At 44.5% G+C, this 21,469-nt stretch overlaps 1 protein-coding gene across 2 annotated transcripts in view; it reads right to left on the bottom strand.

The window, feature by feature from the left end:
* Positions 1–21,469, bottom strand: part of foxp4 (forkhead box P4) — an 89,365-nt gene that overhangs the window by 27,662 nt on the left and 40,234 nt on the right. For both annotated transcript variants that reach the window (XM_040029256.1, XM_040029257.1), the window contains exons 3-4: positions 12,087–12,176; positions 1,716–1,838 (exon numbers count right to left, since the gene is read on the bottom strand). In XM_040029256.1, the coding sequence (XP_039885190.1) occupies positions 1,716–1,838; positions 12,087–12,176 (213 nt within the window). The remainder of the gene's footprint in view (positions 1–1,715; positions 1,839–12,086; positions 12,177–21,469) is intronic.

Genomic DNA, 21,469 nt, shown 5'->3' with positions numbered 1-21,469 from the left:
TCCTCACCACACACACTATGAAATGTAATGCTCCTTTTGTGCAAAGCTGTTTTACATTTTCCAGTTTCAATCTTATCCCAGACGTAGCTTCATTTTAGCATAATTTACTGTGCTTGCTACCACGATGTTCCTTCTTGTCCTTAATTTATTTTAAATGCGGGGCTCATTCCTTCTTGCTGCTCTCTTTTTTTCTTTTCCATCTGTCTTTCTTCTCTTTTATCGCTCCTTAGGCGGACTTAATCTCTCTTTTCCGCGTCACTAGCCCTGATCGCCTCATAATCACACAGACAAATGCATATGCAAGCGCACGCACACACGCGCGCGCGCACACACACACACACAAACACACACACTTAGCTGGAGAGTGGTGAGTTGAGGGAATAATTAAGTGATAATTAAGGTCTTTTTAATGATTTGATTCAGTGGCTCTGTACATTAAGTGTATGTGTAAGTGAGGCACTCACCTCTCCAGCCTATTACCATGACCTTGACTTTAGTGAACACACACTAAAGAAAAGCAGAACAACTGTAGCATAAGTAAAGTAAAGGTTGGAGGAAACTTAAAGGTTAAAACACACACACATAAACATACACGCAAGATCCACAAGTCAGTGCCTGTGCAAACACACAACTGCTGTGTAGCAGTGGGCTGTAAAACTTACTTACACACTCTTACACAATGTTCTATTGCCATGGGGATATGAAATTTAATGCTCCAGTGAGTGATATGTTGGTTGACTGTTCTGTGTGTGTGTGTGTGTGTGTGTGTGTGTGTAATAGTGCCTGATTTGCAGATATACACTAAGTGCGTAGTCCATACTGTGGTTAATTAAGTGGGAGAGCAATGTTAAACTCAGTGGTTTTATTATTGATGCTGTGAGTGAGTGTGCATTATCAACCCCCCGTCCCACCTCCTCCTTTTTCCTCGTTATAGAAAAGAAAAGAGGAAAAAAAGAGCTGGTGAAGAGGTTCTTAGCCATCTGCATGTCTGTTTATAGAAAGCCACCACATTTCACATTTCCATTATGATACATGTTGTCAGATCTTCCCGCTGCAATTTATACACGCCTAAAGCTACCACTTCTTATTAAATCTTCTGTCTGCTCTGGCTTTGCCCAAGCCGTGTTTTCTCGATATCCCCTACTAAGCAATTACTTCTCTGTCCCTGCACTGTTAGTGGTCATGTTTGCAGCCTTTAAGAGCGTTTGCCTGTGCAGGTAGCAGGTCATGGGGGTTGGTGTGGCTAAGCATTTGACAAATGTGTTGCAGATGAAGAGTGTTTATTGGTTTGTGTGTCGACATGGCAACTCCTCTATCACCTGCCGGGCATCAACACACTTCTTAATCACCGTGATTCACAGGGTGATGCCAAAAAGCACGTGTGTGCGCGTGCATAGGTGTGTTCGTGTGTTCCCGCGGGCGGAAGCGTGCCCTGTCTCCTAACAACAATGCTAAAGAAGAGGCAGTTGAAATGACAATGTGTGTATGAGTGGAAATGTGGACGTGTGTTTATCTTCAAAGATCTCAGAGCGTTGAATGAGATACAATCGCACCCATTGTGTGTCAGCGGCTACTAAAACAGACACATCCGAACATGTCAGGCTGGGACTGGGTCCAGATAAAGCGTGTGTGTGTGTGTGTGTGTGTGTGTGTGTGTGTGTGTGTGTGTGTGTGTGTGTGTGTGTGTGTTGTGTGTGTGAGAATCCGCTTCTTACCTGCTGTAGCATGAGAGCCTGCTGTTGCTGCAGCAAGGCCTGAAGCTGAGGAGGGGACAGGATCTGTTGCATCTGCTGTGGAGTGATCATCTGTGGACTCATCATAGCCATAGACACCGGGACCTAAAGACAGAACAGGGGAGCACATACATTATAAATTATTAACACACCTAGATATTGTCAAGCAAAAGTAGGATAAGTCAGCCACTTAAGCTAAGTTAAGCTTTGTGTCAAAAGGCAGAGCCAGCGCAGCAAGCTTTAAGCATGACTGTGCCTGCACCTGAATGCCCCATTGAAAGGAGGTTATACAGTATGACGGTGCAGACGAGTAAGCTGGAGAGTTATCTTGTCTCTTGTTCTTTGCTTTCAGATACTGTTAAGAAATGCTGGCAACATTAGACAAAAATAGGCATGCTATAAAACATATTGTTGACAAGTTCCTACACAAAGCTGCCACTATTAAAAACTATTTCTGTGGCAAAATCCCAAGATAAAAGGACAGATATGCAATAGGCTTATACAAAAAATAAAAATAAAATCTTATCTGGTTTTATAAACACATGATTACGACTGCCTGCGATTCTCTTTTCCTCACAGTCAAGCCCGGCTAAGAAGAAAGGAAAAACAAAGTGGATATCTGATGAGATGAATATCTCACGAGATAGCGCTGCAGGCTGCTAAAGAAAGTGAAAGTGAGAGAGGGGGGGGTTACAGGGAGAGCGATATGGTGATTTTTTGTAGATGGTGTTGTGCAAGCAGCTCTTAATGCATATGCACTGTACACAGAGACGTGCAGATACTAATCTGATGACAACTGAAGACAAGCTTACCACATAAAATCAGAAACTGAGACAAACATGCACATGCATAAATGCAGACACAACATCTGAAAAACCACTCTGGCAAAATCCTGCTGACAAAGCAATTTTGCATTTATTCACTGTGGCAACAACTACAGTTAATTAGCGCAGCTAATAGATGAGAAACTAAGAGATATTTACGGAGGTGGGAGGAGGGCTGTGTGGGGTGGGGGTGGGGGCGGTTGTGTTTGAGAACTCTTTTTCTCTGGTTATAGACTGAGTGATAACAACCTCTTCCTTCTCTCCACATAAATAATAAAGTTTGTATTGAGCTGTTTTAATATCTCTGCTCAGATATTATGGCTATTTCACAGGAAAATGAAGTAATTGCCCATTTCCCGATTTTCACTTTTTGATATATAAATTATTAATCCACCTCTTGATCAACTGTATGCGTGTGCATGCATTTGTGTGCTAATGTGTGTGTCGTCCCCCCCCACCCCACCCTTAGGCTCTTTCCACTCACCACCTAAGTTCAGGTATGGAGGGTGGCAGCAGGTCAGCTGTTAGCGGTACATGAAATTTGTATAGAGCTGATTTGACCTTGTAAACAAGATTGGCCATAAAGAAAAAACAAACCAAAAAGCAACACTTCCATGCCATCTGTCCTCTTGCTCTTTTTCTTCTACTCAGTGCTAACAGTGTCCCCAGACTTTGTCTATCCCTTTATGAAACCAGGCTTACCTAATTAAGGACACTTTGAACCACACACAATGATGAAAGGATGGAGGAGGGGTAGGAAGAGGGCAGGGCACAGGTGAATCTGGGCTACGGAAGTAGAAGAGGATTGAGTTGCGATATAAATGTGCTGTTGTGTGAGGGCGGGTGGGTGTGTGAGCTGAGAGGAAGGGAGGAGAAGAAGAAGAAGAAAAGACAGAGTCAGAAGGGGATGAGCAAGGAAAATGGTGGTGTTGTGGCAGTTGGTAAAGGAATAGGCAAAGGAGATGGGGGAGGTGGTGGAACAGCGAGCAAGATGGGGGCGGTGATGGGTGCCGCTTGGCGTCATGCCAGCTTGCCCCCGCCGCTGGGCCTTGTCATTCTAAGCTGCCAAATGAAAAGCTGTAATTAATTGCTCTTGTGCATCCCATTCTTCCTTCCTGACAACTCATACACTCTATTTTATACACACCGCCATCGACATTTTCAAGTCGCAGGCGTAATAATTACTGGAGATATAGCACCTTTCTGTGTGTTGGCTGACGTTCTGACGCCAGAGCCGAATGTGCGTTCCTGTGTACAAGTGCAGATATAGTGTACTGTATGTGTGCGTGCGAATGTGGGTGAAGGTGTGTGTGAGTGTGTGTGTGTGTGTGCGAACGTGCATGCGTTTAAAGCTGAACGTGTGTGTGGCAGGCTGAATGCTGAGTAGTTAAGGTTTGACGCCATTAATTGCCCCTATAATCTAATATCACAAAGCGTGGTGATTATGGGGCATGCGTTGCCACCGCCATACGACACCGCCAGCCTGAGAGCGCCGCCACAAAACAAAAGCCTCGCCATTAGCGATTTGACGGGCCAGGACAAAAGCGCCTCACAATGCAGAATTATATTTTCATTCGGCTTTGTCTCTCCTGGTGAATGATTTCTCCCCTTTCATTGGACTGTGAATAGGGAGAGTCTGAAAAGCCAGGCGATTTGAAGTCAGCCATTTATTAAATGCATTTAATTTTTTTTCCCGCTGTCGTCCATTTTTTTTCACGTTGCATGTTAATTTAAAAGAGAGAGATGCGCGGCAGATTAGTCGGCGAGAGGTGATTCTGAGGGGAAGTGAGCGGAGGGATGAGAAGAGAAAGTGGAGGAGGACGGATACCATCCACAAAAGCAAGAAATGGAAGAAGATAGGGAGGAATGAAAAAAGAAGTGGATTATAATGGGTGGAGATGAGAGATGTGTGTGAGGAAGGAACACGACCGGGGAGGTTTGCTTAAAGAGGAAAGTGCGGCCTCGAGCTTCAAGCAGCGACGACGCGTGTGCACGAACGTGCTCACGTGCACACATTTAAAAGTCTGACAGTGAACAATGCCACGATTTCAAAAATCTAAGCTGTCTCTCCTATCATTTCCATGTAAGAATCCGTCATTAGTAGACGCACATGCACGCACGCACGCACCAAGACGCACGCTGTCGAGAGGGCCAGCGGCTGACAGAGGTCAACCCTTGCCATGGATAGAGGGAGCCCGGGGAGATGGGGATCGAGCGAAGAGGAGAGAAACAGGAGACAGCCCTGTCGTTTACAGAGAGTGGAGGAGTAATTAGAGGGGTTGTTTGAAGAGGGAGTTTAACTGATTAACAAAGGAAGAGGGGGAGCAAGGGAGCGCCTGAAAGATGGGAAGGAGAACGGGGAGAAAGGCATAAAGTCCCAAAGGAGTGAAGAGAGAGAAATAGGGGAATGTAACTTGCATTTCAATGAGGCTCCATCCCTCTCTCCTCTCCTCCCTTGATGACTTTTCATTCTAACAAGGAGGAAAGCCTTTCACCGCTTTCCATGATGAAACCTTTAGAAGATGCGAAGGATGGCGATCTGATATTAAACCAGCGTGCAGCCAGAGGGAATAGGCTCTGTGCAGCTCGCTATTATGTTTACACAGAAGAATGCTAGGTAAACGAATGCATCGCCGCTAATTTGGAAGTGAACTTTGGACTTTAGACTTCACGTTCCCAGCTGAGACAGCTGACTGCAATAAATACGGTCAATGCACAGCCTCCTGAGCCATCATATATATTTCTAAAGTATGTTTACGCACCAGAATGATCACCTTTGAAATACACAAAAGCAGTCTTTCTGGGCCGTGACACAACTCCTTATATTCAGAGAAACAAAAAGATCATGTTGACAATTTATAAAAGAATTACTGTGCCCTCAGCACAACACCCCCTCCTGGAGCTTCACAATGAGATAAAAGTACTTCTACAGTTCTCCACCTCATGCTGGCTCAAATATGTGAAGCCACAACATGTATCTAAGTGTGCGAGTGATGGCAGTGAGTGGCGAGAAGAAAGGAGGCTATAATCAGAATCTAAACAGGCTCTCGCTCTAAATGATGCAGCCCCTGCCTCTGGGTCTATGGGGACACACAGGAGAGAAGGATAATTGAAAAAATGACAAGGAGAGAGCAGGAGGAAAGGAGAGAGAGGCTGACACAGACCTCCTCTCCTCCTCCTCTTCACCCCGCCTGTTGGTGGGAGCAAACCCCAGTGCTGTTTATCCTTGTCACTGAGCATTACCACCTCACCCCGCAAAGTGTGTGTGTGTGTGTGTGACATGCACACACACAAACACACTTATACACACACACCCACACAGATGCAGGTGCATATAGCTTCTGGAATCTGGTTTGTGTGACCGCAACCACACAAAACTTCATAAATAGCAAATAGAAATATGAGAAATATGAGTATGAGAGAGAATAGAACTCACTGAAGCAAATAAAAAAGATAGCGAATCATTTCAGAAACCAAACTTTTTGTTTGAGGTTCCAACACTGTGCAGCCATTGTTACCAACTTGGTGAGTTTGTCAGCGGCCTTCGTGACTTTTAAGCGCCTTTAAAAAGAAAGAAGTACATCTCTATATAGTTTAGCTTGTCCCAAGCTGAAGGAAAATGTGACTTTGGTTGAGAAAGTTTCTCTTGAGAAAGTAAAAGTCATGCAGTTTCAGGTGATCCTGCAAAAACCCTCCATTGGTCCCCCTCTCCATTGTTCTCCCTCGTGTCACTCTCCCCGAGGCTTTGGCGTAGATCTCCCAAGACGCTCAGTCTGCATCAGCACACCTCAGGGACCGGCGGCTGTCCTTGCAAGACGGGCTTCATGGACCCTATAGTCTGGGCCGAACTTTTAACTGTGTCACCCACCACCTTCAGTTCAAGGATTTTTACTGTTAAAAGGTGACGTTTAAAAAAGTTCTATGAATACAGAATGTTTCTAAAGTTAGCGAGTAATCAGGATTGAAAATGGATTTGTAGGGAACGCTCATCGTCCAGCTGTAATTGGCCGAATTCCATTTCTGTTCTTATACTCGTGCTTTTGTCCAACCAGCTTTAAAGATAGGCCTATGGACAGTTGTTTTTTTCTGTTGATATTTATTTTTGTTTCAGTATGTTTCATTCTGAGTTACTTGAAAAAGTGTTTTTCAATCATTATTCCATGGACACAGGTCGCAAAGAAGTTTGCAAATCACATGACAAAGCATTGTTGTCTTTTTTTTCTTCTTCTGGCACCGGTCAACTGCGTTTGGTTGTGTGTGTTTCAGCACCATGCAGCGTCCTTACACGTAAAGGTTTTAACAGTGTGAGGCGAGCGCTCTCGTTTCTTGCTGGTTTAGGATTTGTTTATTCTCCAGCTATCATCTCTATTGCTCCCTCCATCTTTCAGCCCCTCCAGGTAAACAGCCTGTCTGTCCTCATCATGCCAAGGACTGAGAGGAGAGCTTGGGGTGGGTGGGGATTTGCAGGGGTAAGAGGGGAAAAGAGAGAAGCAGAAGAGAAAAGCATTTGAGTGAAGAGAGAAGGAGTGCCTACTGTGCTGAGAGTGTTGTTTGGAACTCGGGGCCAGGGCCTTCACTGAAAGTAAAAGGGCCCCATTGTGTGTGGTGAGTACCCCTCCTCCAGCTAATCTGCAGTGGGGCTAGGGGCCACATTATTCTGAAGGAAACTGATGAGCGAAGCCAGGTGAGGCCGGGGATGATATGGACATGCTCCGTATTTCAAACCTTTTTTTTTTGCTGTGTAATGCTTCTGTCGTTGTCGCGATGAACAATGAACATATTTGTTTAAGCGGCTTGTTAAGAAACAGTAAAATGACTTTAACTGGGGACAAAACGTTCTGGATTAAACGAAATAATAAATAGTGTTTTACATACTTGTAAAATGCTATAAAATATTTTAGTTCAAAAAGTGTGTGAATATAATTATTAAGAACGGGTCTTTTAGAGCAAAAAGGGAAGAATTGAAGGGATCTTGAAGCTGGTCCCGTGCTCGCTGGCCATGCACGCTTTGACTCTTATACTCATATACAAACAGTATGTACTGTATGTGGAGGCATATAAAACATAGCTTTCTCTGACAGGGGCTAGACAAATGAAAAAGAGAGAAAAAAAAAGAAAACTTGAGAGAGGACAGTGAAAGACCAGTAAGTTCAAGTGGATAACCCCCCCCCTCCACCAAGCTCTCCTCCTCCGCTGCCTCCCTCCATCTAACGCCCCAGTGCTCCAGAATAAAAATGACAACACATTTCCAGAAACACACACACAGACACACACACACACTCCGGGCCCTTCATTGGGAAGTGTGAGAGGCCGTTATCGACCATATTTCATTACTGATTTCACTCATGTTTCAAATCACAAAATAAGAGTTTCACACTTCAGTGGCCAGACCCAAACCTTTCCTTTCCATCCTCCTCGTCTGTCTGTCCACCCCTCTGACCAGAGCCAAGCCCAATCTACTGGCTGCTCAGCCTCCTCTCATACACCCTTCGCAAACTGTCAGGATCCCATACTACCCCCCAAAACACACACACACACACACACACACACACGCTAAACTGCACACAAATACGTGCACACACAGCCACAATTCCCTCCACATCAAATAAGAGAAACTGCCAACTAAGCACTTTCATTGAGTGGACAAAAGAAGTGCTTTGGGAAAAACACTTTGAAAGGAAATAAAAGAGAATGAAAGAAGGAACTGCTTCAATTCTGCAGACTCTAGGGGGCAAAACACTCATCTTTCCAAGTACTTTTGTTGATTAGTTAAAAGACTTCGAACACCCCCCACCCCTCAATCCTTATGTTTAGTTTTCAACATTTCAACAATATATACGTGGTAGTTTAAAAAAGGCAAGTGGAGGAAATCATTTAGCAATACAAAGACAAACACGACAGATATTAATATTTTAAAACTGATTTTTTTTTTTTTTTAAAGTAGCTGCATTCATAAAAAAATCCCGACGTGACGAGCGGCATGACTCAGTTTTCGCCTCGTGCGCCTCCTTCTCTTCCTCATCCCACTGCGCTGGTGTCAGACCTCTCCAGAGAGCAGAGAGCCAAGCTAATTAACATATCTCTAATGAGTCTTTTCATTTTTTTCCTAATTAAACGAGCTCCTCAATAATACATGAAAACGGGACACCGCGCTATTCAATTACATACGTATGGGCCACAGCCAAGCACGTGCGTTAATCTGTATGTGTGCATGCCAAGTACCAGTTTGCTAAGTGTGCCAGGCGCGTGTCTGCCAAAACGGTGCATATGTTTCTGCCCGTGCCCACCCTGGAGTGTAAGTATCTGCCAAGTGAGTCCATTGTAGAGAAGGTGTGGCAGGTCACGGACGCATCGTATCATGCTGGGTAATCCGCCAATTCCAACACCGTCTGCCAACTTTGCCCACCAATTCTCTCAGTAGCACTTCTGCTGCTCCCAATTAAGGTAACTGTGGTCAATTATGTCCAACGCCAACGACAAACACACATTTAAAGTGTGAAATGAACCAGCTGCCTTTGTGGCAAGATCATAAACACAACTTCCCCAATCTATTTGTCCAATTGTCAGACTGTAATCTAAAGAGCTACAATTCCCAGGCATCGTTATTAAGTATCACTTGTGTTCATTTCTTGAACCAGTTGTTAATACACTGCTATCTAATAAATAATCAATTGTTAAAATATTTTCTTCTTTTTAGTCACTGCCGCTGCAATTGTGTCGCACACAATCGATTTCTCCTTCAATTGCTTGTCTCGAGACTCGAGCTATTGTCGGGTTTTTCCTGAACGTGACATGACAGTGACACACACACACACACGTGTGAGCGCACAGACGCACACACACACACAAAGTGCACTGATACCATCTCGCACATCCAGCCAAACACAGAGACCATCTCTGAGCAACCAATCAAAAGGCAGATACAATCTGAGAGTTTCTTTTGCTCTCTGCTCAGATCCTCCCCTCTATTATAAATAAAGAAAAGAATAGAAATATGATGGGGAAGGCGTGGGGGCATAGGATATGGTGGGTGGGTACGGGAGAGGGGGTGGGTGGCTTGTCAAGCGCAGACCGAGGCTTCTCCAGAGAAGTCAAGACACGAAAGGAAGTCTTCCCGCTCACCCTGTCTGCCTCTGCGGTTCTCCCTCGGAGAGAAGGGAAAAATCTAATTATCGAGCTCCTAAAGATCTCATTATTGGCTCAGGCTCATTTGCATGTGTGAGAGCGAGCCCAGCAGGAGCCAACCTGAGGACGGCCATTTTGTGCCTGATGTGGAGCCACCGTGCCACCGCACAGTCGCTTTCTGCCACCTTTACAAATGACCAGATTAAATGTCTACCTTCGCTCACGCCACCGTTCACGTCACCCTCTCTGTGGCCAATGGATGATTGCTTCAATTAAAGAAACCGAGCGCAGTCGCCGAGATTTAAAGGCGATCATAGAGCTGGAAATTACAGTAATTAAGAGATGTCTACCTGCCACCCTTACCAGCCTGATTTATTGTAAACAACTTCAGTGCCGAAGCGACACACAGGAACAACAACCGGCGTATACTTTGTGCTGCTGTGTTTGTGTCTGGAAGGACTCAGGAGCAAACACACACACACGCAAATGTAAATCCAAGTGTATCTGTGTGTGTGTTGGCAGGATGTGTGGGGCCATGTGAGCTGACAGCTCAGACAACAGAGATGTAGCATTGATGCCCCGGAGAGTAGAGAGGTTAGGCAGGCCACACAGCAACAAACAAGACAAACAAGACAGAGATGGAGAGTCAGGAGAGGAGCAGGGCGGCACAGAGAGAGAGGAAGGAGCAGGCAGTGGAAGGTTACACTTCTTTCTTATAAGTGATGCGCATTTCAAGCAGGTCAAGTGAACGCGCGTTCGACCTGCACTTTATCCCATTCATGTGAAAATGAATGTCAACATTCTCGTCACTCTTCAATGGCTAACATCAGAATTACACTGCGTGTTAACTCCCAGTTTCACTTCCCCCTACATGCTTACGTTCTCTTACTCCCTCCCCACCCCCTCCTCCTATCTCTTTTAGTTCTCTTTTAAGATGAGCCAGGAAGTGAAGAGCTGTAATGTAGCATTTAATTAAATTTCTATCCTTTAAGTAAACTCCTGTTCGCCAAAGCAAAGTTGAGCCCAACACGGATTGACCGCCAGCCTGGATTAAAGCCACGGAGGTCATTCTGCAAGCCAGAGACCGAGCAACGAATAGTCAAAATAGTAGGAGAAACTAAGAGTTTCAAAACCCAGATATGGTATAAAACAGTATTTATTTTATTTGCTTATGTCATAAAACCTCATTTCTACACCTGCCAAAGTAAATAGCGATTCAGGTTTTGATTAAAGTGTAAGCTGTAAAATCCCATTTTTGGAATCTTTTTTTTCTTTTTTTTGACATCTTGAGTAATAAGCAGTCATTAATTCAGTGGCATTTTTTGCACTTCTCAGAGGTCACTTGGCAATTAAACCGCGTGGCCGACAGTTCAAATTCTTTACTTTTGGGCTTTCTCTTGATGATGCTTTATGTGATCTTATTACTGTTTCTGATCAGCCACGGAAGATTCTGCTATTCACAGTAAAGCACACAGCTCCGAACATCCCTGTGCTGCTGCTGAAAAGCTTTGACTTTTAGATGTATTTTCTATATATTTAGGAGTTGAAATGAAAATGCTTTAACGGGAATGTTGCTGCATATATAGATGAAAATTGCAGATCTTTATGCAGAGTGTTATTACCTTGCTTTATAAATCAGTAAGCCCTATTTTCCCCCCCAAAAGTGCCTTACCGGGTTTAGACACCACACAGTAAATCTTACCTCATGCTTGTTTCTGACTCACATCTGTCTTTCTCTCTCTTCCCCTTTTCTGCGTTTCCCATATTGTGATGGTGCGGCCGTGTGTTTATAATGTGGCATGCTAATGAGAAGAGCAGTGCAATAACCGGACTGCTTGCTGCTCTAATAGACCCACGATCCAGCTTTATGGATATGCGACACAGCTACAAATCACGCTTTTGCATGCGGCCTGCATATTATATAACCGAAAAGAATTACCAAGAGGAATGTCTTGTGTGATATCTATCAACATACACTGCTAGCTATAAAGCATGTGTTGTAACTCTGTGTGTGTATCTATATCCTCCTCAAGTGTCTTTTAGCAGGGATCCTGCACTCCAGCTAACCCCGCTCTCTCCACTTACTGCTGAATTCAACTCTGAAAAGACAAAAAAAAAAAAAAAAACACAGACTCGCTACCCAATCACTACAAAGGCCTCATTCAATCACTCACTAACAATCACGCACACACACACACACTCACTGAAATCGAGAGAGAGATACACACAGATAGAGAGTGAAAAAGGGAAACAAAAGTATGCACCTATATCATTGACTGCAGGTGACGTGGCAGTTGGTGAAAACAAAGTTGCGGCTGACAGAGGCTTAATATCATGCAGATTGTGACAAAGCAGCAACTATGTGTGTGCTAGTGTGTGTGAGTGCGTGTGTGTGTGCTCTGACCTGCACTGGGCTCTGTTTGACCTCGTTGCTGCCAGGGGAGTTGAGTCCAGAGGCCTGCTGGAGGAGGAATTGTCTGGCTGCCTGGAGGGCCTGCGAGAGAGAATTGGAGATGATCAGATGTTTATCGTGCACGCACAGTCGTACAGTGCAGTATTTTCTGTGTTAAGCAACTCGAAAAAGTCACGCACTTTCAAAGTAATGCTTAACATTTACAAAAAAAAGAAAAGCAAAAAGCCCAATGTGTGCAGTTTCATATCACCATGCACCCATAGCGTCTGAGCGTGCACACTTTCAGTACCTGCTCTCTTCTCCAAATCTGATTTCCTCAATCTGAGGTATGCACCTGGCTGACAGCCTGCTTGAGTTTTTATATCTGTTGGTGTGTCCGAGTTCTTTCTCAACTCATTCAAAACGTCCTCTTGACTTAAAAAAAAAATCTCCCACCGTCTCCTCTGCCCATTCCCTTTTTTTCACCGATGCCCTTTCTTTTCCCCCCTCTGTTCACTTTCTTTCTCCTCCTCAGGGGAAAGTGTAGAGCGGGTTTTCCACATCCTGTGAGGCAGAAGTGTGTCAGCAACATCTTCATGTGTGTCTTTTGAATGGTGGGTGTTTTGTGTGTGTGTGTGTGTGTGTGTGTGTGTGTGTGTGTGTGTGTGTGTGTGTGTGTGTCAGAGTGATGTAAGGAACCGTTTGGCTTGGTATTCCCTGAAAAGCTGTGACTAACCCCCACCTAGCTCTTCACTCTCCCTTCTCTTCCCATTTCTATCGTGTCTGCCCTCCAGTGCTGTCCATCTAAACCAGTGTCACCATTGCTCACTAGCTGTTTCCATTCTTTCACTCTGCTTGAGTTTTACTGATTAATCTGGAATCTGCCTCAGCCATCTCTCCTGCCCTCTCAACATAAGGCACCTTTTCTCAATGTCTTTTAACGCCTTTAACTGTATTAATTATATTTGTTTCGTTTTGGGTTTTTTTTTTTATGTTTTTCTTTCCTTTGTTGTGTTATTTGTCACAGTGCTAAAGAGTGAAACTCTCTATCACCGAGACAAATCAGTCCCTGAGGAAACAGGCATTTTTGTTGGAATGTTTGAACTGCTCAGAAAACAAAACAAGAAAACACCCATCTCAAAACAGAGCCGCCTTGCACTTACCGTAAGCGCACAGACCCACACACACACACACATGCAACCACGCACAAGAGCTCATGACAGAGAGTTAGAGAGGGGAGACAGCAGGATGCACATTTGCTTCCTCTGACTCAAAGGGGAAAGGTTCCTTAGTAAATATTGATTTATGAAAGTCCCTATGTGTGTTTGTGCCTGTGTGTGTGTGTGTGTGTGCGTGCCACAAATTAACGGCCAGAATGAGGGATGTTCTTTACCCTGGAAGCTCTTACTCAACTGCAGCGCACAAGAATCTAGTGCATCATTTCACAACACACAGTACAGTGAAACGGTGCAGCACACGCTTACTTTACACTCGTGCTTATTTAATGAATTGTCGAATTAGAAGCTTGGGTGCATTAGGCAACGTTTAATTACAAAAGCAGAGAGGAGAGATTAAACCGAGGCTGAAAAGAAAGAGAAGTTTTCTGTGCAGTCAGAGTGATGAAAACCATCTGTATCGAGCACACTTGCTACTTTTGCTGAGACCGCAATTAAAACGCACACACGGACACGGCTGAGGACGTGCCTGTATACACACACACACACGCACACACGAATTTTAACACTTTGACAAAAATCTTGGGAACCCCCCTCCCATTTACTGGTTTGACCTCAGCTTTTAAGCAGCACAGACACACACACTCATACACACACATAGACACACCAAAAAAAAAAACAACCGCCCAGTTTGTTGGCATGTGGTGTGAATTACTCCTTGAACACCCTGTCTGCCCAGGAGTGAGTATGTGTGTTTGTCTGTGTGGGTGTGTGTGTGTGTATGTGTGTGCATATGGCTGTATGTTGGCAGGAGCTGGGGAGGCATGTCTGGCAACAATAAGGGACAATTCCACCCAAATTACCACCCTGATTACCACTATATTAAAGAGCCATTTATGGCTTTCATAAACGCTACAACCAAGCAGAGGTGATGCCTGTCTCCTCTCGTGTGCCTGCATCCATGCATGTGTGAGTGTCTGAGACACAAGAATTAAGTTAAAAATGCAGATATTTATATACGTATAAATAATCTGCAAGTTCTGCTGGACAGCAAAGAGGAAAAAATTCCCAGCTAGCTACCATTAGGGCATCTGTATACACCATAAATACAAAAAATGTTTAGCGACTAGAACAGATGGTAATACAAGGCGGCTTAGGGTCGGGTATTTTTTCATTATTGATATTTACAGAATCTATTCTATATCGTCAACATCCCACAAAACCTTTCAGCCTTCCCTAATGTCTAAAGCTGTCTGTTTTTAATTACAACAATCTTGGTAACATTTATTTAAACTTAAACCGTAACAAAAGATGACCGTAATACCATGCTGCTATTCCACTGAAACTCACCGAACAATATTATTAAATTGTTTCCTCTCCCTCGGGTACCTGAACTCACTAAAAGGCAGTCAATCATAAATTTCCTGTATTTTCCTCATGTTGCTCGGTACAGCAACTAACCATAAGTTTGGATAGGAAGCTCAAGAAGTAGCTGATTATGTAAACATTACTTCATTCTTCCGTTACAAAGATTGCGGTTCAAGAGTGACAACACAAATCAAGATGTTAGGATTTAGAAAATAATGACCTTAGTAAGTTTTAAAAAAAACAAACCTCCTCCTCTTCTTGTGTATTGTCACTTGGAAGCTTGTCTTTAGTACTATTGGCACCATATGTAATTGTCACTCCTTGCTTCCACCACATGTATGGCTTATATTGTGAGGTTTTACTCACACTGTAATTCCCATTACCTTGTGGATGAATAAACGGAACCTTGAACTTTCAACTTTGAACAACACTAGAAAGAGGGCCGCAGGCTTAGTGCGCACGCACACAAATGCCACCAGCAACCGCAGCCAAAGCCTCTCAGGTCTACTTTGTCAAGAAGCACTTCTCTTCTCTGACCCTTCTCTTTCATTTCTACTCTTTATGCTCACTCCTTGCCTTTTTCTCTGTGTGACCTGGGCGAGCTGTAGCATTACAAAGCATGCCTCCTGCCCCCTTAACCCACCCACACACTTACACCAGCTCCTCTAAGACTCCCCCCGCTCCCCCTGTGGCATTCTTGGGGGCGCACTGCACCTTTAAAGAAAATATGAGGGAGGCCTAAGAGGGAGGCCCAACAACAGAGTCTTTGTGCTGCCGCTGAGCACTCACACACACACACACACAAACGCACACGCGCACGCACACACATATACACACATCAGTGGTGTCAGACAGATTTTATTAGAGTGAGAGAGGGAGGGAGGGAGGGAGGAGGAGGAAGGGGAAGGAGGGGTGAGGAGGTCACTGCTCAGCTTGGAGGCTCGAGAGCACACTGAGTGCGCAAGTGTGTATGTCAGTTTGGTGTGTGAGTTCTTATGACTTGTCATCGCTCCCCTCTGTAAATCATCGCCTCTGACACAGCCTTTAATAACAGTGCATTTTTTAATTCAGCAGGGTCACACACACACACACGGCTACTTTCGCTCAGGTTTCCAAAAAAATGCCCAACAACTACGCGTTTAATTGAAATCTGAAAACGACTAGAAGAAAAGAGACGAGAATGGTGATTTTTTTGTTGCAGGTATCTTTACTGCAGTATCTTTATGAACATGTGCACATCTGTATGTCTGAAAATAGCTTCTTCTTCACCTACAGCTGGGATGTTAGATGCAAACGAATTAAATGTTAGATGCAAACTAGAAGGTCTCAACAAACATGTAGCAAATCCGAGCCTCCTAAAGTAGACCTGTGTGTGTCTGTATGTGCGCACCCGTGCCTGGCTCAGGTTGCTAAAGCAAACAGGTCTCTGTGTGTGTGATGAATCTGGCCTCTAATCCGCCCAGTGTGTTTGGGTGACAGAGAGAAAGAGAATGCAGGAATAAGCAAAGAAATCTAAACAGAGAGACACAGTGAAGGAAAAAGGGTGGGGGGTGTGGGGGGGGGCAGACGCAGGGGAGGGCGAGAGAGAAAGAGACAGGTGGGTACCATATGTTGGAGTAATCCGTCAGCACTGACTGAGGTCCATTGTTGACGGCCGAAACGAAACAAAATCGTCCCCCTTTTACCCTCTCCTCCCCGCATCCCCCCATAGATAAACAGCCCCCGGGGCAGACAGTGGGCTGTCCTTGGGGGAGAAGGAGGAGAAGGAGGAGGAGGAGGTGAGGGAGTTAGGAAGGGCAAGGGGGAGGCAGGTGGTATCAGATTTCTTTGCTCTTAGACCAAGAAGAAGAGTGTACAAAGAAAAGGAGCACAAGTGAGCGCGAGGGAAAAGCTTATTGTTGCATTTAGTGACAAGGGAGCTAAACTAGGCTCTAGCAGCTGGTGATTCACATGTCTGTGCAGCGTCTGAGGCAGTAGATAACTTCAACACCAAACAAATATCCCCAGTCCGCCCCTACTAGCTCAACAGCCTGGGAATGGTGGCTCGTAATGCACCTCGTCTCCAGTGCTCTATCCGCTCCCTTCTCCGGGAAAGAGCAATAGATGGAGACACGGGCAGATAGATTCAGGGTGAAGATGCAGAAAAGAGCATGTCACACCCTGCTGCTTCTCTAAGGTCTGCATGCCTTCTGATTTTGGATCAGCAGGAGAGGCTGGGTTCAGAAAGAAGTGGACCCCCCCCCCCAAGTCTTCCCTCTCTCTCGCTATCTCCTTTCTGGAGGGCTGTTATTGAAGCTGAAAGCCAAGCTAAAGCTGTGTGGATGCTGCCATCCTCCTGGGTCATCCAGTGATCCCTTGTATCCATGTGCGCTGCTTCTCCTCACTTTGGCACCAAAAAAACCCTCAAACTCCACTAAAATCCCCCCTCGACTTTAATTTACTCCCTCTTTTTCTTTGGCTCGTTCTGTGCTACTCCACTAGTTTTCCTGGCTCTAATCTCTCTTATCTTTGATTCCTTCTCTTTCTCTTGCTACTCAGAGGGAATCATGATCAGAGAGAAGATGAAACAAGACTGAACAGATGTAATACAATCTACAAAGCATGTAAATTTGTTAAAAGGATGATGATACACAGTATAGTATCAGCTCACCTGCCTACAGAGATAGGCCCAGTATTTACACACACACACTGTACACAAAGTGAGATTCCTGAAGAGGTGACAGTTAGTGAGATTGCTCTATGACTTTGGGGCATATATGAGTGAGGGCTTGGTTACAGCCACAGTGAAATCTCATGTATCAAATGCATCACTGTCAGTCACCACATAAACCAGATTGCTTTCCCAGATCACTTTATTTCTCTCCGTCTACATCACCTGATCTGTCTCCCACCTTCACTCTACCTCGCCATATAATACACACAAATATTTGCTTGGCACTCCTCCAAGTATTCTGTCTTTCTGAACCCCTGGCCTCTCATCTCTAGAAATCTGTTATCCATACCCTTCTTCACAACAGCAAATTCTGACAGCAGGTACGGGTTAGGCGCAGGCCTAAAATAGATTGTCCGGGTCTTCCAATGGAAGCAAAGTCTTGTGAATGCAGCTGTTGGGCTTAAGAGGGGACCCTCGCCTTCCGCCTTTGACTGACAGACAAAAGACGGCTATAGTGACGACTGAATGAACGGCATTCTCATGTAAAGTATTTAAAAGTTGTTGTAACAGATATGTATTAACCATCTTGCACAGTTTTATATTGGTAAAGAGCTTTTATGGAACTGTCGTCATCAAGGCTGCAGTCAGGAAGTTTTTATTCCAACCAAACATTACAGCAGCTGATTTCACTGATGCTCATTTTTTCCAGCAGACATTAAATTTAATGGGAATTTTGCAGGATTTTGCAAGGACACAAATATAGGCTCCTTTGTAGCACAGAAAGGAGGAAAAAAAGTCTGCTGAGCCACTGCGACGGCGGTGTCTACAGAAGGAATCATTGCGGAGAAAATAAAGGAGTTTTAGGTAGTGTTATTCACCATGCCAGTCATGACCTTATTGATTTAGCGTACATACAACAATGCCACAAAGGAAACAGGCAATGGCGAGTATATTTAAGACAGATCAGGGGTTTCCACGGGGTAAACATATATGCAGAAGGAATTTGCAGCTTGAACCAAAGCCTTCTAAAGCCTGTCAATTTCACGGTGGGTTACAAATAAACTACCCTCTGCCAAGCCTTCAACCCTTTCCTCCGACTCCTCATCGTGCACGCCTTCTCTTTTTCTGGTATTAATCAGGTCTTTCCGCCCTCCCCTTCACCAGCTTTCCTGTCATTTGTTTTCGCTCCCTCAAACGTGGATTTCAGACCAGTTGTCCACCAATTTAGCGGAGCTTAAGCAACACCGAATTCCTCAGCCTGGGACACCTTCGGAACCACCGGCCAGCGGCAGGCCCGTTCAGCTATTTAATGTAATGTTTCCGCAATATAAAGGCACCGTTTGAGTGCTGAGGTTTTTAAAATGGCTGAAGCAAGCTTCTCTGGGCCCCAGACTGACCATTAAAGAGAGGAAAGACCGTATTCAAGAGCCAATGCTATAAAAACTCACAAACTCCAAAAGAACTTCAAAATACGTCGTAGTGTTTGAAAACCCTGGCTGATTTTAGATTTTTTTTTTTCACATACTATTTTTCACAGAAGGGACCTGTTCTAAACTCCGGGGACCCTGCCGACTTCCAGATGGTTCTCTTCAGTTCAAAACTGTTTTGTGAAACGAGAAAACCTCTCCCCTTCAACTATGTCCCGACACTCATCTAATGTTTCTATTGATTCACGGGGGTATACCCATGGTCATAAAAAAAGAGCTGAACGAATACCCAGAACTGTTTTATATCATGACACAATTCATCATCATATACACACATCTTAAATCCAACATGAGAGCTTTTCGGCTATTTTCTGTTAAGTGAAGGGAAAAGGGCACGGAGAAATAGACAATTAAAGATAATGATGAGGTGAGGAGGGACAGAAAGAAAGAGGAACTCCCTTCCTAGGGAATATAAAAGCAGCTCCCTCTGTACTGTAGGCCTCAGCTCAGTCCAGGCGGCTAATTGATGGCAAATAGCTCTACAGCAGTTTCCTTACACACACACGCGCGTGCGCACACTCACACACAAATACACGTCATATATTATATACACATATGCAGTTTCCCTGCGGTTTTCAACACAGCTCGTTTGGCAGGAGAGGAAGGTCTCGCTCCAGACAGACCCAACCCATAGAGGAAAACACACACACACACACTTATAATATTTAGCACTCATCTCGTATAAGGTAGGACAGTTTAGTAGTCGGGTCATGCTCCTGGGAAGATAAGGCCACATAGGTGCAGGTCTTAGCTGGGTGACGTTTCAGCCATTTCTCCTGCCCAAACCATGATGAGGATAGCACTAGCCTGGCAACCAGGCCTCACATATGGAAACCGTTTAACTCTTATTATTAATAACCGAAAAAAAAAAAAACGTGGGGGGAAAAAAAAGCAAACTAATAACACATGCAAGACACTGCCAAGACCCAGCGCGCGAGACAGAGGAAAAACACATACATACATACACAAACAAAGACTGTCTGCCATGTGCACATGCATGCACAAAAACGTACACACAAAGAGAAATGCGCACACTCAGAAGTCTATTGGTTAAACAGAAAAGCGCAGTCCTAGTCAGTGGCCTGTAAAAGCATTAGCCCGCCTGCCCGCTTCGATGGAAATAAAACTCTTTCATGTCTTTGGTTCAGAGGGTTTTTACACCTGGTTGTGGCTGTAGAGATGGAGATAGACACACCCTAACACCCACCCTTACCACACACACACACACACACACACACACACACACACACACACACACACACACACACACACACACACACACACACACAGCGGAAGTGGGCAGTACAACAAAGGCTGGCTGCTGTACAATAAGTTTAACTAAACAAGCACAAAATCTTTAACTTCCCCAAATGAGGAGCAGGGTTGGGGTGTGCTCTTAAAAAAGGGGAAATGGGGAACTATGTGTGCACGCTAGACTGTGTGATTTAGTAAGAGATGTAGTGAGGCACATTTTTAGGTTAAAATAATACAAAACCAGAAACCAGCCAGAAAGAAAAGGAAATTTCAGCATGAAAAGTCTGCTCATGGCAGTTTTTATGGCTTTCTTTAGTCTTCATCATTCACAAAACAACTGCTTTAATCCATTTCCCTACTTAACATATTACTTTTTACTAGATTACACAATTTTTATACTTTTCACTTGCAACACTTACAACTATGGCTATTTGTGATGTGTTTCAGTTATGGAAAACTTAACTAGCAAGACAACAAAGGCATTCTTTCTATCAGGTGAAAGGAGGGTGCCGTGCACGGTTCCAGAGCTCAAGAAGAAGGCAAAAAAAGAAAGGGAAAGAGAAGAGCTACATTCCTCTCGTCCTCCCTGTTGACTCTAATCTCTCCTTTAAAATGGCTCACACAAAGGACCAGCACAGACTAGCTAATTAGCAACACTTTAGGCCTCTGCAGCTTTTGTGTGTGTAGTGTGTATATGTGTGTGTTCATTGTGTGCATCCTGGGCTCTCAACTGTTTCCAGGGTAACTGCTTGCCCGGCAGCCTTGCAAGCGTTGCACATTTTGTCTTTACTTTCCTCTTGTTCCCCTCTCAGTGTCCATCTAGTTCTGTAGATTTAAGTAGTAAGAAGTAACAGCACTTGGACCGGGATAGGAAATGGTAAATGGCCTTTATTTGTATAGTGCTTTACTAGTCCCTAAGGACCCCAAAGCGCTTTGCAAATGCAGTCATCCACCCATTCACACACTGGTGATGGCAAGCTATATTATAGCCACAGCCACCCTAGGGCGCACTGACAGAGGCGAGGCTGCCGGACCTCTGACCACCACCAGTAGGCAACGGGTGTCTTGCCCAAGGACACAATGACCAAGACTGTCCATACCGGGGCTCGAACCGGCAACCTTCCGATTACAAGGCAAACTCCCAACTCTTGAGCCACGATCGTCCCGATAGGAGGACCTCATAACACAAGAAGTTCTCCTAGAAGCAAGTCTCATCCTTAGGCACACATCTGGATAGATTATTTTTAGCTAACAAGACCAATCCTGCAACTAAAGACACGGGGCAAGAGTTAACATTTTAATGACTGCGCGCATAGCATCAGCAGTCAAATCTGATCAAACTGGAGCAAAACATTTTGTGAATATGCACGACTAAAAGGGTTAAAAAGCTGCTTTCTTTACCAATTACCCTTCTACACATGCAGGCAAGAACTTTTATGATTGTGCAGATTCATTTGC

This window comes from Simochromis diagramma, unplaced genomic scaffold (genome assembly GCF_900408965.1).
Source record: "Simochromis diagramma unplaced genomic scaffold, fSimDia1.1 OVJJ01000483.1, whole genome shotgun sequence".
Lineage (NCBI taxonomy): Eukaryota > Metazoa > Chordata > Actinopteri > Cichliformes > Cichlidae > Simochromis > Simochromis diagramma.
Note: the sequence above shows the minus strand (reverse complement) of the source record. Positions and strands in the feature narration are given on the sequence as shown.